Source organism: Puntigrus tetrazona, chromosome 22, assembly GCF_018831695.1.
Source record: "Puntigrus tetrazona isolate hp1 chromosome 22, ASM1883169v1, whole genome shotgun sequence".
NCBI classification, from domain to species: Eukaryota; Metazoa; Chordata; class Actinopteri; order Cypriniformes; family Cyprinidae; genus Puntigrus; species Puntigrus tetrazona.
The window spans coordinates 12,641,866-12,659,131 of record NC_056720.1 but is presented as its reverse complement, the minus strand read 5'-3'; the positions used below and the strand labels follow the sequence as shown (position 1 = coordinate 12,659,131).

Below are 17,266 nucleotides of genomic sequence, written 5' to 3'. Positions count from 1 at the left end.
TTATTCCATTGTGGAACCACATGAAAAAAATATATATATATATATATATATATATATATATATATATATATATATATATATATATATATATATATATATATATACACTCAAATTCAAGAGGAAAAAACTGTCAGAATTGTGAGAAAGTCCGTTCTGAATGTCTACCTCCTAAGGTTTTTTTATATACTATTTTATTTAATATACTCTATATATATATTCCTAAATATATAAAAAATATATATTAATATATATATATATATATATATATATATATATATATATATATATATATATATATATATAAAAACGTATTAATAGAGCAAGAGGGAGAGTTCTAAAAAGAATTCTGGAGAAAATATTTTTACATTTTGTATGTTTAGTATTTTTATCATATATTCCATAAAGACAAAACCTAATAACATTTTTAAAATGCGTGTTTATAGATATACATATAGATAGACCGGAATCAGAATCCTGGGATATTACATTTTATATTTCTATACGCAGTACAGAGTCATACACTTCAGTCCGAGTTCTCAACGGCTGCTACTCCGTCGCCTTGCTCTCTACGAGTCCCAGCAGAACGGCGTCCGCCTCCAGCAGCGTCGTATCGACGGTCGCTCCGAGGAACCGCGAGGTCATCTCCATATCCTCCAGCCTCAGCCTCACCCTGCTGCCGCGCTGGTACTTCTCTCCGTCCGCGGAGGGTCTCTTGCACACGCAGTGGAACTTCCCGCCGAAATCGATATACAGGTCGTCGTTGACGATGTGAAAGATTCTGCCAACCACGATCTTGTCTTTGGCCGGACCCATCTGCGTGAACGCGGAGCGACGCAGCAGCGACGCGAAGGAGGTCTCGTCCACGGAGCTCCGCTGACCGCTCTGTCGCAGGCCCGAATGCTGCTCATACGCTGCGGCGAACCCGCTCTTCGCCCTCCCGGCTGATTTATCGTCTCCTCCGCTCGCATCTGAGCTGTATAACGATCCGAGGGTGGTAAAAACGCAGCGTTTGGGTAGTAGAGATGATCTGGAGCACACGCTGTGCATCACCTTGCAGAGCGACGCCATGTTGCTACGTCATACACAGCAGGGCACGCTGGGAACATTTCAAAATAAGTAAATAAAAATTATTTTTTCTTCTCAATTTTTATTTATTGTAATTTCCCCTGGCTCAATGTTTGTGTGTGTGTGTGTGTGTTATTTTTGAAGACTATATCTAGTTTATATCCACGGTTTTCAACCACATATTTACAAAAAAATAAAAATAAATTATGGTTAGTGTAAATAGAAATAAATGGTTTATTTGTTGTTGCCATGATATAGCTATAGTGACCGTCACCGTAACATTGTTTTTTGTTTGTTTTGCCTGAGCAACACATATTTACAGAAACGTGAGAAATGGTAGGATTATTTTTATTACTTATAATATGTAATAAAATATGACATATCCGCAAAATGTATTGCTTTCCTTTAATAACGCAGCGTGGGTTTTTAATTTCCGGAAATGTTTAAAATAACATAACTTGTAATAACATTTAAGATAACATAGCTTGTTCTTTATTTGATATTTCTTTATTTAGCATAGACCCTATTTATTTTGACACGTCCTCTCGGCTTCCGTAGTTCTGTCAACGCAATTAATACGTCACAGGTTTTAACGGAAGTTTATAAGCACGTCTTCGGGAACAGACGAGGCGAAGACATGGAGTTCTTTGTAATTTCACCGAATTTGAGGTTTATTAACCTTCGCGTCGCCCCGGGCTCGACAGTCAGCGATCTCATCGATCGTTTTGCCGTTACAGAGGTGAGTTGACAGTGATTATATCAACAAGTCAAAACGAGAACTCTCACATCTGGTGGTTTGGTTAGGTTTTTGTTGTTGGGGTTAAAATCAACCGAAACGTGTTTCTTTCTCTCAGGGCGCCTCCTTCGCGGATTTCTACGTGAAGAGTAACGGTCGGATATCTCGGAGCAACGAGTCTCTTCAGTCTGGAGCTGTGTACCGTGTGGAGCCTCGGTTATGTGGAGGAAAAGGAGGTAAACACACCGGATAAGAACAGCACTGTTCGTCTGTTATATGATGGTGTAATGTTTAACATATTATTTCCTACATACGTCTCTTTTTGGACACGTTTACAATTTGTAACCAGTGCCACTCTTCGAAGTATTTATTCACCTCTTAAAACCCTGCGGCTAATTTAAATATTTTATGAAAGATGCATTATTGTGAAAATCTTTACAAGTAATACTCTTAATATTACACAACTTGTATCACATGCTGCCCCAGAAATACTAATACGCAATTTAGTTTATAGATGCATGATGATAAAACCGAATTCGTCCATTTTACACACATTTTGCATAAGAGAGATGGTATATGAAATAATTCTGTTCTCTGTTATGCTTAAAAGGGAACTTTTATACAAAGTTTGGTTTAAAAAAAAATGTACTGGTGATTATAAAAAAGAAAATGAATTGTTTTTGCTTGTGCATCTTCGTTAATGTGTTTTTTTTTTTGTTTGTTTTTTTGTTTTAATAAATTGACTCCCAATGTATAGCATAACTAATGAAAGAAATATTTGTTTAATGAATTCATGAGACATATAAAGACATGAAAAAAATTATATATTAATAATATATATATATTATTATTATTATATATATATATTTTTTTTTTTTTTTCTCAGGTCTTAAGAGGATAATTTTTTTTTTTTTTTTTTTTTTTAGTTTTGAGCATTTAAAAGTTATTCTTAAATTTTAATTGTTCCTTTTTAAGATGTTTTGAACTGGTATGTTTTGTAGGATTTGGCTCTATGCTGAGGGCCCTTGGTGCACAAATCGAAAAGACCACTAACCGTGAGGCGTGCAGAGATCTGAGTGGAAGGAGACTGAGAGACGTCAATCACGAGAAACAGTAATGCTGATAGTTACTATACCATGTTTTACGCTCCACCGTTAGGTCGTCTTCTTGTGAGTAACTGAGTTTGTGTTTGTAGGATGGCGGATTGGCTGAAAAAGCAGGCGGATCGCGAGGCGGAGAAGGAGCAGCGTCGTCTGGAGAGGATTCAGAGGAAACTCGCCGAGCCCAAACATTATTTCACAGACACTGATTATGAACAGCAGTGCCACGACCTTTCAGAGAGACTGGAGGACTCGGTGCTGAAGGGTAACTTCAATTAATTTTATATCACGCACATCTACTGTCTAGTGCTAGTTCACATTTACACAAACAGAATGATAAACAGCATTATTTACACAAATAAAATAATTTAAATAAAACCTAAATAAATTCACTTAAATGAATAACATTTAGAATTTAAAAAAAAAAAATTTTTTTTGTACTGTGATTTAAAATCAGACCCCATTAATATTTATTTATAATACTTATTCATCATAGTCATGATTTTATCTGTCCAAAGCCAGTAGTACTAAATTAATTAGCAGTATCATTAAATATAACGGTATACAATTACTTAAATAATAATTTATTATCATTCATATTGGGGCTAAAATAGGGCTGTCAGTCTGATTAATCATGATTATTTGCATACAATGAAAATCTGTTTAAATAATGTACTGTGTATATATTATTTCTGCATGTGTGTCTGTTATTTTACATATATTATTGTTTTTCATATATTTGATTTATCACTGTTTCTTAGCTATATAGATTTATCTATGCTTTTGCATTTATATGGACATGGAAGTACACACTTTAGTAATTACAGAATTTAATTGTGATTTAATTGATTTGATACCCCCGATAATGCTGTATATTGTAAATATTGAAGTATGCTACCCAATCCTAATAATTCTTGACTGTAAAGGTAACAGTTGTGTGTCCTTGCAGGCATGCAGGCTTCCTCTAGTGGTCTCGTCAAGGTGGACGAGGGGCCGAGTCGCAAGCGTCCGACACCAGCCGACAGTGAAAAGAAAGCAAAGAAGAAATGTTTCTGGTGAGACGATTTTTACATGCAGTACGTGTTAACGAAAATGCTAATCTCGCATACTAGAATCGCTAAACCGTAAACGTGCGTTCGTTTGATCCACAAGGTCTGGTCTCGGGGGACTGGAGGAGACGGGCAGCTCCGGTGAAGGAAGTGAGGACAGCGACGGCGAGGCTTTTCCGTCCACCTCTGGGGCTTCGTGCAGTTCAGATGCAGCTAAACGGGCCGCGCAGCCGCCGGCTTCCACCAGAGGGAGTAACGGGACCGACCCTCGGGAGCGGCCCGGCGGCTCCAGCAGCTCCTCCTCCCGGAGTCCCGCGCCGAGCTCCCCAGCACAGGAGGAGGAGGAGGAGGTGCAGAAGAACACCGAAAAAGAGTCTACAGCTGAAACCGGTCAAAACGGCAGCATCGAAGAGAATAAATCGAGTCCCGCACCGAGCTCCTCAACACAGGTGGAGGAGGAGGAGGAAGTGGTGGTGGTGCAGAAAGGGTGTACATCTGAAACCGGCCAAAACGTCACCGGTGATGAGGATAAATCACAGGTGGAGCCCGCAGAAGCAGAGAGCAGTCGGGCACAGGAAGAGGAGGTGAGATGCCCCGCTTCTGAAGGGGCTGCTTCTGCTTTTTTTTTTTTTTTTTTTGGTAATACTGACTTGTGTTTTGCTCTCTTCAGGCGGAGGGTCCGCTGGATCTACTGTCCGCGAGTGGGCCGGAGCAGCTGGAGGCTTTGGGTCTGGAGCAGCTGAAGAAAGAGCTGATGGAACGAGGGATGAAGTGTGGAGGAACGCTGCAGGAACGGGCCGCACGTCTCTTCTCCGTCAAAGGACTGAGTCCAGATCAGATTGACCCCGCGCTCCTGGCCAAACCCACCAAGGGCAAGAAGAAATAACCAGCGTTTTTAACCAATTCCTTTTGCTTATATTTGGCTTTTCTGTAGTTATTTTTGTAAAGTGTCATTTGTAAAAATCCTCAGATTGGGGCAATAACGAGTGCTAAGTTTTTTTTTGTTTTTTTTTCCCCAAATTAGAGTGACCTTACTGGTCTTCGTCAGTAATACAGGCTCATTTACAAAAAAAATCATTTTGTAATCTGTACAATCCATCCTACATTGTGTATATAGTTGGTTTATGCAGAGGCATTCTGAGAATCAATCAGGTTTATTTTCTAAGAGCTAGCCCACAGATGGTCCACCTTGCACAGTATTTGACTGTATATGACTTTATCAATAAAACATAGTTGCACAATTTTGTTTTCTGTTTATTACCCTGAATCTTCAGTGTACAGAATGTAAAAACAGCCTTTTCTTTTTGGCAATTATATTTATGGAGAAAACAATTGCGCAGGCAACATACAGTGTCCGCCACAGCATAGGATTTGATAAACAACTGATATCTGGTTATGATGCACGAAACATTTTTAACTTCCATGTTGAGACAACACGATGACATCCTGATTAAAAAAAAAAAAAAAAAAAAACTAATTATGCAAACAAAACCGATTTAGTGTGCCGTCTTACGAAGATTTAGGGAACTTTCTATGCACTCCGAAACAGCAGATGGCGCTATTGGGTCCCACGCTGCTTCAACACGTTCAGCGGAAGAAAACGCCGACTGTTTGTGGAGTAGTTTTGGGTCTGTCGTAGTGTTACCGCTTTAAACGTGCACGTTATGTATGTTTTCGCTATGTTTCTGAAGCCGTGGTTATAATCATGGCGTTTCCGCAGCCGCGTCCTCAAGCGCCTCAGTTGCCGCAGCATCTTTTGCGGACCATAGAGTGTCAACAGGGCGCCGTGAGAGCTGTGCGCTTCAACGGTAGGTCCACACTATTACCCATTATAATATTTATGTCAGCTGTTGTACGTTTCATTATTATTAGTAATAGTAGTGTGTTCTAAAAGCGAAAATGTGTTTTTATTTGCGCCAAAAGAGACTTTTATATAAAAATCTAACCTATAAGAGCAGCTGGCGTCAAAAGAAGAAAATAAATGTATATAAAACGCTTTTAAAATCCCTCTCTGGTAATCACGGAGAATTCGTGAAGAGAAAAGTAACGTGAGGTTGCGCATGACGCAGCCGTGCGTAATGACGCCGAGAGAAACGTGAAGCGCCGTGAAACCTTTCCTGAGTTATGTTCTTCTCTCTATATATCGCGTGTTGTTCCAGCTGATGGGAACTACGTGCTGACCTGCGGGGGTGATAAGTCTCTGAAGCTGTGGAGTGCGAGTCGAGGGACTCCGCTGAAGACTTACACCGGTCACGGGTATGAAGTGCTGGACGTGGACAGGTAAGCGTTTCTGCCTCGCGTTAGCCAACCATTTGTTTTGCTACTAGGAAGTACTAACAGTAAGCGACTTTGGATTAGCTCGGTTAGGACATTTAAGTAGTAAAAGCATCACTTGCTTACTAAAAGCAGTATCTTACTTTGAGCCCACAACATACTAAGAGAAATGAACCCTAAACCTACCCTAACAGACTACTCTGAGAGTTAGTAGACGTGTAGTAAATGAATGAGAATTAGTTGACATGCAGCTGCAAAGTTACTCATAGTTAGTAGAATGTGTAACCTTACATGATATTTAAATGCCATTGCTTTCAGTTTTGGTTTTGCGTTGATTTTACTTACTTTTCGCAGTTCTTATGACAACAGTCAGCTGTGCTCCTGCAGCTCGGATAAAACGGTCATCCTCTGGGATGTGGCGTCTGGTCAGGTGACGCGCAAACTTCGCGGACACGCCGGGGTGAGACGGCTACCTTCACCATTTTCCACCGTGATATCACACTAGAGATGGGCGATACCCCTTAATGTGTTTTGGACACGATGCCGGCATTTTTAAACTGATGAAATCTATTAAGTTACTAAGAATTAAAATGGTAATGATACACACTAACCTTCACATCTGAAATGCGTTTGAACATTTAATACGTCTTAATTGCAATATATTAGGTTATATGCGTGTTTAAAATACGCTTGCTGTAGTGGTTCTACGTTATATACAGACAAGTCAATTGCAGTGAATTAGTATGCGTTACATAAAAATAGTACATTTTATGATTTGTTTAGAAATCTTACTCTCATTCCCTAGAAAGTAAACTGCGTGCAGTTTAACGAGGAGGCCACTGTGATGCTGTCAGGTGAGTCGGGCTCGGCTTTAATCATAAGTGCTTATGAAAATATCAACGGTCTGATCTCCGTCTCGTCATTTCTTTGTGATTCAGGCTCCATTGACGGGACCGTACGGTGTTGGGACGTTAGATCCAGGCGGATGGAGCCGATCCAGATCCTGGACGAGGCTCGAGATGGGATCAGCAGCCTGAAGGTTTCAGAGCACGAGCTTTTGACTGGGTCAGAGCCCAACTAAGGATGCGATGTCAGAATAACGGTCACCCAAGGGTTTACAGAAGTGACTGTAGTTTGTTGTGCTGTGCATCAGGTCCGTGGACGGAAGAGTGAGAAGATACGATCTACGAATGGGGCAGCTTCATGTCGATTTTATTGGGAGTGAGTTAACACACACACACACACACACACAAGCAAGCCCGAGGGAATGAGGACACACTCTTTGTACCGATGTGTGATGTCTAACGCTGCTGTTCTGTGCTGCGCAGGTCCCATCACGTGTGTGTGTTTCAGTCGGGACGGTCAGTGCACACTGAGCTCTAGTTTGGACTCCATGGTGCGCCTGCTGGACAAAAGCTCAGGAGATATGCTGGGAGAGTATGTGCAACTCAGATCTGACTGCTATATAAATACTATACGACTGGGTTTAAAACCAGCAACGCTAGTTTCCACAAGAGTAGGCAGAACCTTGAGTGCATATATATTAAAAATAAAAATAAATGGAAATAGTGACCATATTGACAAATAAATAGGCCCATTTAAAATGCTTAAAAGTGAAGTAGAATGTAACAGAAGATTAAATGAATAGGTTTTTTAGGTTTTTGACAAATGAATAAATTACTTAAAAAACAACAAATGTGCATATATACAAAATACGTAAAACTTGAATTTTAAACCATTTAAAAGAATTGTTAAACAATAAACACTACAAATGAATGTTTCAAACTAACGGTTAAATAAGAAAAAAAAAATTCTATTATTTATTTGAACTTCTGTTCAAGTAACAAAATAACAGAGTTTCATCATTTTTTTTAATGTAATGAAATGTGATTTATTTTACTTTCATGTTTGAAGTCAACCACATGCATATTTAAGATAGCGCTGTCAAGCGATCAGTCGCATCAAAAGAAAAGTTATGTAATATATGCAAGTTTACTGTGTATGTTATGCGTATAAATTCACGCACATGCATGTGTACATAAAGTTTATATAGTCATTGGTAATAAATTATATGCATATTTACGAATCTATGTTTATAAATTATCAAAATATTATTTTGTTAAAATATTAGTTAAATGGAACAAAAAAAATAATACACTGCATTAATATAATATTTCTAGTCCTCTATGCAGTTGTCATTTCAGTGTTGATTTTCTGATGTGTGTGTCTGTGGTGTCCCTCAGGTACTCTGGTCATGTCAATAAAGGCTACAAGCTCGACTGCTGTCTGTCTGATAAAGACACGCACGTTCTGAGCTGTTCGGAAGATGGACATGTTTACTTCTGGGATCTGGTGGAGGTGGGTAGAATAAGTCACTGTGATGAAACGTCAAGTTAAATATGAGCAATAAAGCCATCACCCCCTAATCTCCGCTCGCAGGGCTCCCTGACTTTAAAGATGCCCATCGGGAAAGCTGTCGTCCAATCACTGTCCTTCCACCCAACGGAGCCCCGCCTTTTGACCGCTATGGAGGGGCGTGTTCAGGTGTGGGGGGCGGGGCCAGAGGATGCAGCTGTGGAGGACAGCTGAGTAGTGCGTTGAAAAAACATAAGCAGGACTCGCTGAAGACGAAATGTGAATCGCCACTTTGTATCGATTTGATTTGTTATGTTTTGTATGTAATAAAATATATCGTTTGTTATCATTTTAATAGCTATTGCTTACTGTTTTTAATGTTGGCTTTTTGAGTGTAGTTAGTTCACAAAAACAAACACAAACAGTTTTGTTTGAATATTTAAAAAGGACAAAAAAATAAAGATTAACAATAATTTATTGGGTGGTAAAAATGTTTTTCAAATAAATAAATAATTTATAAACATAAATATCTTCCATCTTTGGTTTGGGTGGACGATTCGTCGAATCGATCTAAATTCAGATTCGGCCACCCAAACGTCATTGTGTTGTCACCGAACGTTTCGACATTCTCAAACACAATATCAGCCAACGCCAATCAAAGAAAGCAACATATACATCTCGATACATTTAAATTCATACATATTATAACTTCCTGAATTAACGTACTTTAAACAGCCCTTATTTTACTTCGAGGCACTTTGTACAGTCTCTAAACCAACAGGCAGTCTATATTTAGCCAGATTTTTCGACTGGCCGCCTTCGTTTCTATCCCATACAGACGCATCCAGCTGCAGAGAGTTTCTCGACTTTGTGCCAGCGATGGTGGTTGTCGAGAAAGGCTATGTCTTCGTGGTGTGTGGGGCGACAGCAGGGCTGATGGTGCCAGTGGCCGGTGTACTGAAGAACGCCGCTTTGCAGGAGGTTGGCGAGTGTGAGGTCGTGGTTGGAGGCCAGGCGAGGACAGGTCCCGCTGCAGTATTTAAACGGCACCGTCTCATCCGAGTCGTAGCCCAGACCGAGGTCTCGCACCTGCAGCAGGATGGAGTGCAAGGCACAAGGCGACTCAGCGCTGCGGGGCAACCGAATCGCCCTTTCCAACTGCCTCCCCGAACCCTCATTTTCCTCAGCATCACCTCCTCTTTGTTCTTCACCACGGAGGTCCTTGTCTGAAAAAGAGTGAGCAAAAATAAATCCAATGTTGCATTCTCTGCTTATGCAAAATAAGGTTGATATGCTGCCCATATGTTTGTATATGTTTTATCACATCGGTTTGTGGTTGCTTATTGGCTCGAATCATAAGAGTTCTTATTCAGGTCTTATGGTTACATTTTTAGCATAAATTTCTCCCCAGGATTTATCATCTGTCAGACAAAAATCATCTGATAACTCTTTCCACATGATTTGAAGTAAAATATATATTAGTAGCACTAACATTTAAACATTTAACGGCTTTTGTCCATACAGTGGAAGTCAGTTGAGTCCAATGTAATTTGGACCTCATTGATTTCCATTCTACAGGCAAAATATTTTCAAAATATCTTTTGTGCTCTACAGAAGAAAAAAAGAACATATAAATTTGAAATGTCAATAACGAGCTTCTAACAAATGTACAGGCATTTAGTCCCGCTCTACCCAAAGGTCATGACCCCCAGTCTTACCCAGTAGCGTTCTAAGCCAGTGTCCTTCTCCGGCTTGAACGCAAAAAAGCAGAATGGTGATCTTCAGTAGTGAACGCATTGTTCTTCTTTTCTTCGCCTGGTTGTCTTCTTCAGGATGGAAGCGCAGGTGATGCTGAGATGCGCCAGAGTCACAGTCTCTTTTATAGCCATCTAAGCGGGTCAGAGCTGTCTGGGCGGAGGGGATGATGGGGTGCGGCCAGGAGGAGAGGGAGGTGGAATAACCCTTCCGCTCCCAGTCTCTCACCTGGTCTCAAGGCTATGATTGGAGGCGACTATATATAAATGTTTTTAGGAAGTCCACTGGTATTTCTCCAAGTATCGAGGGGAGAGTATGGAAAATGGGGGTAAATTGCTTAAAGCTGTGGGACGTCTGACAAGTGAAGTCATCTTGGAGGTTGAGCCGATTTTGACATGGAATTGGCATTTTGTACACACATTTTATACAATACGATGAACACCGAAAAGCAAGGGTTAACTGCATGAAGGATGGAAGGAAGGTCCATAATTAAAAAGAACTAAATAGATGACAGAAGTTATTTGAATGGAAATTCTGAGAATAATGGCTGTCTTCAGATACATAAATTTGGGGATTTTATTAAAATGTGATTTTTTTTTTCTCGCTATCTACATTCCTTATTTAACTATGAAGACATGAATCCTGCAGCGCTGGAGGAATAAGTGAATGTGCATGGCTTGCACTGATATTTCGTCTTTGCTATTTGAGTAGGTTTTATACAGCAGAGACCAAATGTATTTGGACAATAACACTGAAGCATTCGTTGCATTAGGTAGCAAATGTCAAAGCGATCTGTGTTTGCAAACAACAAATTCAAAATGAACAACTGTACCCATTGTGATTTTTAGTGGATGTATGAATATCTGTATTAATCTTTTAAAAGTGGGCCTGAGCTGGATAGTTTGGTTTTGATATTTCTTAAAACAATAGTGTTTAAACATTTCTGTGTCTCTCGAGAGTCCAATTACTTTCCGGGCCACTGTAAGCGGAAGTTTACAGTTATTATTATTTTTGTACTATTAAATAAATAAGGGTACATTCATTTAAAATTGATTTAAAACAAAGAATGTCTCTTGGTGTCGATGAACTGCATTATGGCATCTAAAGCTAAATTAATATAGACCCTCAGAAAGATAACAGGGTTGACTTTTTTACAGTTTTCTGTTGATTTGTGACAACCCTGATTTATTCGTGATTCTAACCATGATATTAGTGTTTAGTTCCTGAAAGTAGGGTGATGTCATTTTAAATGCTTATTGTAGTAAAATGTTCATGTTAATAATCATGGTAATAGGGTTGACAGTTTTATAGTTCAATTAGTTATTAGCCGTTTCTTCCTAACCAGGATGGCACTCTAGGGTTCTAAGAGAATTTAGTACTGGCAAAACTGAAATCTCAAATTTTTTTAAACATTTACTATTTAATGTTTAAAATTTAATATACGGTAACAGGGTTGACATTTAAAGCCCTATTAAAAACAGGAGACATTTAGGTGACATTAAATTGAGATTATCTTGTGAAAACGTGTAATTTTGACAGAAATATTGTAATAAAAGAGAGTCAGGATGATAACTGGGTTGATAAATTATATCTCCTAATGAATTCCACCGTTTGTATTTTCTGTGATTGTTTCCCTTTTCTATGCACTTCTTTGTGTCCAATGTTTAAAACACTATGGGACTTTAACTACCCAGTAGACATATATTGAGAGTTTATAAGTATTAAATGCTGAATTAATGAAGCTTTACTAGAAAACCACGCCTTTTCTTTTCGTCAGGTATAATGTAATACAAAATATAGTTTGTTTTTATTTGTTTTTAAAATATTCCCTAATCTTTCAGGACAATGCCCATTCTTATTTAATGCAGTTATTTTCAAGTAGAATACCTAATAGCTGGAATTGTGTGCAGTTTAAATGTTTTCCAGTCAGACATCCATCAGTATTAAAATATGATCAATGGAAAAGGATTTCAGCCAATCTTCAGGTGGTTAAAACCTGACACAGGACCATAAAACAGTCCACTTTAAGGAAAACTTACATAGCAATCTCTTCTCAGCTAGAGTGTGTCTTTATTTATAACTCTTTTTAACTCATCTATCATGACAAAGATTACAGTTAGATCAGTTTCCACTGGTGCTGCTACCATGCTGTTGGCTCAGAGCTTCCCACAAGCTTATTAAAACTAGATGTCTTCATCCAAACCAGAGTAGAGTTAAGGTGTCACTCCCCAGGTAGAAAGAGTGAATAAAATCTGTAAGGGAATGAATGTGGAATAAAATAGCTATTTGTCTTGCCAGTGAAATATAAGTATGATTAATCTCTTTTTGATATAGTTTATTATTCATTCCGTACTCCTGTTTGTCCTCCCATAGATATGTATTATTCAGTCCAGAAGCTGGAAAGGATGATGATGAAGAAGGGAAAGTAAGCAGGATCTGCATGGCAATTTTTAGTAATAAATCTGAGCCTAAAAGAAACTTTTTACAATAACTATGGAAACGGGATTGAACTTTACAAATGCAGTCAACAATACAATTTGTATAAGAATTGGATAGATTTTTTTATTTCTTTTCCTGCTTGTCTTGTCTAAATTATGTCACTGATGGGATGCCAAAAAATTCAGTAACAGATTGGAATGCAAAAAAAAATGAAATGCCATGTTTTTGTATAATTTAAAATGATTAAAAATTAAACATTTCAGTTTTAGCATTCCATAAAAATAATAACATTTTAATAGCAGTTTTAGTTTCACAACAATTCCACGGCAACTCTTACCTATTTTACATTTTTGCGAATTAGTGGTTAAATTGTTCCATGCATCTCATTATAGTTTTGTACAATCAGTTTATGTCCCCACTGACTGAGAGGGTGGTCCTTCATGCTTACAATTTTCTAAATTTGTATATATCAACACCAAATTAAGAAAACAGTTATGTTTTCCTAATTTGATTGGACCACATAAATTGTGTGACGCGGTGTGGTGGTGGTAGGAATGTATTTAATAGTAACTCCTTTTCTTGCTAGGCTAATTTTCCCAACCATAACTAATAGTTTTCATCAAAAATGTGGTATTTGGGCACCAAAGGTTATCATATTTGTGGAAGTACAGTGAGGGATACGGCAACCCTTCTGGCATGTCCTGACAGAGCCTCTTAGGAATCTGAGGCTGTCTGAGTTAGGCAGGAATCTCATATCAAAGTCACAGAGTGGAAAAACAGTCTTACTCACACACTGTAAAACACACGGTGACATGGAAGGGAGGTGTGGACTCACGGCCCATCAGACGGAAAGAGGGGAAAAGAGCTTTGTCTGTCTGGTACAAATCACAAGAGCTCACCTATGCATGCACTCACGGATTTAGTCTTTAAAAAAAAAAGGTTCATAGTCTCGCCATTCCTCATACCTCATACTTGATAAGAAAATTCTTAGGGCAAGATGGATGCAAAACCACACGTATTAATGAACAGGGTTATATAGTTAACTAAACTATTAACAAACACACGAAATTAAATTGAAACCGTAACACATTTTCACTTGGCTATTTGAAATGAAATAAATGTTGACTGAAAAAAATTTTTTTCTAGCTGACAGGGCAATATTTCTCATTTTATATATAATAAATAAATACAATAGTTAGCTAAAATAACTAAAACTGAAAAAAAAAATTAAAATCATAAAAACTATATAGAACATATATACTAAAATATTAATAAAAATGATGATAATGACATCAAAACATTAAAACCTTTAACTGAAATTAAAATGATTTGGAAACCTAAACACAAGAATATTAACTAGAAAGTACATTTCCTGAAGAAAATGTGAGTGGTGCTTGCCGTGGCAAAACTCGCCCTCGGTTGCTAGGGTAGATTGGTTGGTTGCTAGGAAGCAGCTTGGTAGCTGACAATGATGATACACTTGTCACTATGAATGATATAAACCAACCCCATGTCTCTATGATGTTCCGATTTAAAGATATGCCCGTTTGAGTTGGGGTTGCTAGGGTGTTTGATAATGGTTGCTAAGGCGTGGATAGGAGAATGGTGACTCAGGATTGGCAGTTTACTGCCCGAGTCAAACGAGCCCACCCCATGTCTCTGTGACGTTCTGTTTTGAAGATATGTAAGTTTGGATTTTGGTTGCTAAGGTCATCGATAATGGTTGCTAGGGCGTGGCTACGAACAGCTGAAGTAGTTCATGATTGGCCGTTTGCAGCTTACTCATGTCTCTATGACGCCTGATCCAAAGATACCCATCTGAACCATTATAATGGCAGTCTATGGAATCTGTTGCTAGGGCGCTCTAAATGGTTGCTAGGGCGTGGCTTGACACTTCATAGTGACTCAGAGACTTTGATTGGTTCGCTGAGTAAAACGAGCCCACCCCCACGTCTCTATGACATTTTAATGCAAAGTTATTTAGATTTGAAAATTCCTATGTAAATTACCATAGTAGGAAAAACACATGTGCAGTTTGACCCTCACCATAGTAAAAAGTTTGAGGTCTTGCCCCAGGGGTAAAACTTTTACCCCACTGTGTGGTATGTTCTCGCTCAGCTTGATAAAGTCTTCAAATCTGGTGATTTACAAGTTTGTGCGATATTCTCGCTCACGCTACGATGCAAAGTCGGTCGCAATGTTATTTCGTCTATGGGATTTTTCGCCCGATTTTCGCCGCCGGTGTACGAAAATTAGCCCGATCGCTTATAAAAGTCATAACAAAAAGCACGATTTCGTTTCAGGGGTGTGTGGCAAAAACTGCGGGACTAGTTCATACGGAATCTATAATAATAAGAACTAGAAAGTACATTTCCTGAAGAAAATGTGAGTGGTGCTTGCCGTGGCAAAACTCGCCCTCGGTTGCTAGGGTAGATTGGTTGGTTGCTAGGAAGCAGCTTGGTAGCTGACAATGATGATACACTTGTCACTATGAATGATATAAACCAACCCCATGTCTCTATGATGTTCCGATTTAAAGATATGCCCGTTTGAGTTGGGGTTGCTAGGGTGTTTGATAATGGTTGCTAAGGCGTGGATAGGAGATTGGTGACTCAGGATTGGCAGTTTAAGTCAAACGAGCCCACCCCCATGTGTCTGTGACGTTCTGTTTTGAAGATATGTAAGTTTGGATTTTGGTTGCTAAGGTCATCGATAATGGTTGCTAGGGCGTGGCTATAAACAGCTGAAGTAGTTCATGATTGGCCGTTTGCAGCCCCGAGTCAAAAGCCCACCCCATGTCTCTATGACGCTCTGATCCAAAGATACCCATCTGAACCATTATAATGGCAGTCTATGGAATCTGTTGCTAGGGCGCTCTAAATGGTTGCTAGGGCGTGGCTTGACACCTTCATAGTGACTCAGAGACTTTGATTAAGTAAAACGAGCCCACCCCCACGTCTCTATGACATTTTAATGCAAAGTTTTTAGATTTGAAAATTCCTAAAATTACCATAGTAGGAAAAACACTGCAGTTTGACCCTCACCATAGTAAAAAGTTTGGAGGTCTTGCCCCAGGGGTAAAACTTTTACCCCACTGTGTGGTATGTTCTCGCTCAGCTTGATAAAGTCTTCAAATCTGGTGAACATATATTACGCCACGATCCGTCAAAAATATTAATGGATTTTTCGCCCGATTGTACACGAATGATCGCTTATAAAAGTCATGCACATCTTTCACAAAAACATTACGCCCGTTTCAGGGGTGTGGCAAAACTGCGGGACTAGTTACGCACAAAAAATCGCACGGAATCTATAATAATAAGAATAATAATAAGTAAGAATAAGTATGAGGAATAGTAATAGTGTGTGCTTTGCCTTGAAAGGCAAGCACCACTAATAATAATAATAAGAATAAGTATGAGCAATAGTAATAGTGTGCTTTGCCTTGAAAGGCAAGCACCACTAATAAGTGATATTAATTGATCTCAATGATGCTAAACTAACACTGTTAATGAATTACAACAGTTCTACACAAACCGATTTTAAATTAGTCTAAGTTTAAATGATTAATAATTAATTTTAGAAGCATATTGCAAATATGCGTGGAATAAATCATTATGACATAATATGAAAATGTTTTGATTATGTGACATTTATTTGTGACATTTTTATTTTGTAAGATTGAAAGTCCACCAAACCAATGTTTTCAATGTTCATAAGTCTAAATAATGTAAAGAAATACCTCACCTTTATTCTGAATTCATAAAATACACATAATTTAAACATTACTCAAGTTGGTTTGATGGAAATCTGTCAAACAACCTAAAAACACACACAAAAAAATTGCTATACAATACATAATATATAATACACGCTAAAAAAAATAGAAATAAAATAATAACATTACATTAGATAAACCTGCACTTAAAACCACACATTTTCTTACATGCGCCTGGTGGTTTACGGCCAAACACCTGGTTCCTCGGCTGAATTTCTACAAACAGAATAAAATGTGCATGTGCTCAGGACCGGTGAGAAGTGTGTTTGCTCGGGGTCGTTTCTCAGGGGTGCTTAAGGTATGGATGACCTTACCGAAGCGGTGCTGCTTTCCGACTCCAGCGGGTCTCCCGTCCGGCCCATATAGGGCTCGTCTGCTCCGGGCAGGAATGCAAGAGCAGCGTTCCAGTGTTAGGAAGCATTCTGTGGGAATTAGTGGGGAATCTCAAACTCGCCAGGCTAGGGCTCTTTATGCTGTAAATCTGACCAGCGCACTAGAAGCTCCTGCCTCTTCCATCACTCCTCATCTACTCACACCTTTCTCAACATCCCTCCGTCACACTGGACCGGCACTTACCTTTGTGCGTCTACGGTGGTTAATAGTTTATGTTCGCTGTGGACTCTTATCACGAGACTGGGGTGATGTGTTTAACGGTCATCAGCATCGTAAATCCTTGAAAGTGTACATTTATAACACCATATATATATATTCTTTA

At 38.9% G+C, this 17,266-nt stretch overlaps 4 protein-coding genes across 4 annotated transcripts; 2 read left to right on the top strand and 2 right to left on the bottom strand.

The window, feature by feature from the left end:
* Positions 1-416: 416 nt before the first annotated feature.
* mrps28 (mitochondrial ribosomal protein S28) lies at positions 417-1,068 on the bottom strand. Its single transcript, XM_043223532.1, has one exon. It carries the CDS (start codon positions 1,066-1,068, stop codon positions 547-549), a length of 522 nt encoding a protein of 173 aa, XP_043079467.1. The 3' UTR covers positions 417-546.
* Positions 984-5,191, top strand: sde2 (SDE2 telomere maintenance homolog (S. pombe)). Its single transcript, XM_043223531.1, has 8 exons — positions 984-1,116; positions 1,624-1,804; positions 1,920-2,037; positions 2,803-2,914; positions 2,997-3,166; positions 3,851-3,956; positions 4,054-4,534; positions 4,621-5,191. Exons 1-8 carry the CDS (start codon positions 1,067-1,069, stop codon positions 4,834-4,836), a joined length of 1,434 nt encoding a protein of 477 aa, XP_043079466.1. The 5' UTR covers positions 984-1,066; the 3' UTR covers positions 4,837-5,191.
* A 332-nt stretch (positions 5,192-5,523) lies between these two features.
* On the top strand, positions 5,524-8,934 carry wdr83 (WD repeat domain containing 83). Its single transcript, XM_043222258.1, has 9 exons — positions 5,524-5,758; positions 6,110-6,230; positions 6,579-6,684; positions 7,030-7,078; positions 7,163-7,289; positions 7,378-7,445; positions 7,553-7,661; positions 8,468-8,582; positions 8,664-8,934. Exons 1-9 carry the CDS (start codon positions 5,656-5,658, stop codon positions 8,811-8,813), a joined length of 948 nt encoding a protein of 315 aa, XP_043078193.1. The 5' UTR covers positions 5,524-5,655; the 3' UTR covers positions 8,814-8,934.
* Positions 8,935-9,057: 123 nt separating this feature from the next.
* LOC122327087 (persephin) lies at positions 9,058-13,951 on the bottom strand. The gene is made up of 2 exons (XM_043222259.1): positions 10,298-13,951; positions 9,058-9,805 (listed from the first exon to the last, which is right to left on the bottom strand). Exons 1-2 carry the CDS (start codon positions 10,374-10,376, stop codon positions 9,405-9,407), a joined length of 480 nt encoding a protein of 159 aa, XP_043078194.1. The 5' UTR covers positions 10,377-13,951; the 3' UTR covers positions 9,058-9,404.
* Between the last annotated feature and the right edge of the window lie 3,315 nt (positions 13,952-17,266).

Coding starts and splice junctions, on each gene's coding strand:
- sde2 (XM_043223531.1), top strand. CDS start 1,067: ATGTTGCTACGTCATACACAGCAGGGCACGCTGGGAACATTTCAAAAT. Junction 1,117..1,623: donor CTGGGAACATTTCAAAATAA/GTAAATAAAAAT, acceptor CGGCTTCCGTAG/TTCTGTCAACGCAATTAATA. Junction 3,167..3,850: donor GGAGGACTCGGTGCTGAAGG/GTAACTTCAATT, acceptor GTGTCCTTGCAG/GCATGCAGGCTTCCTCTAGT.
- mrps28 (XM_043223532.1), bottom strand. CDS start 1,068: ATGGCGTCGCTCTGCAAGGTGATGCACAGCGTGTGCTCCAGATCATCT.
- wdr83 (XM_043222258.1), top strand. CDS start 5,656: ATGGCGTTTCCGCAGCCGCGTCCTCAAGCGCCTCAGTTGCCGCAGCAT. Junction 7,446..7,552: donor TCATGTCGATTTTATTGGGA/GTGAGTTAACAC, acceptor TGTGCTGCGCAG/GTCCCATCACGTGTGTGTGT. Junction 7,662..8,467: donor TCAGGAGATATGCTGGGAGA/GTATGTGCAACT, acceptor GGTGTCCCTCAG/GTACTCTGGTCATGTCAATA.
- LOC122327087 (XM_043222259.1), bottom strand. CDS start 10,376: ATGCGTTCACTACTGAAGATCACCATTCTGCTTTTTTGCGTTCAAGCC. Junction 9,806..10,297: donor CTGGCTTAGAACGCTACTGG/GTAAGACTGGGG, acceptor ACTCTTTTTCAG/ACAAGGACCTCCGTGGTGAA.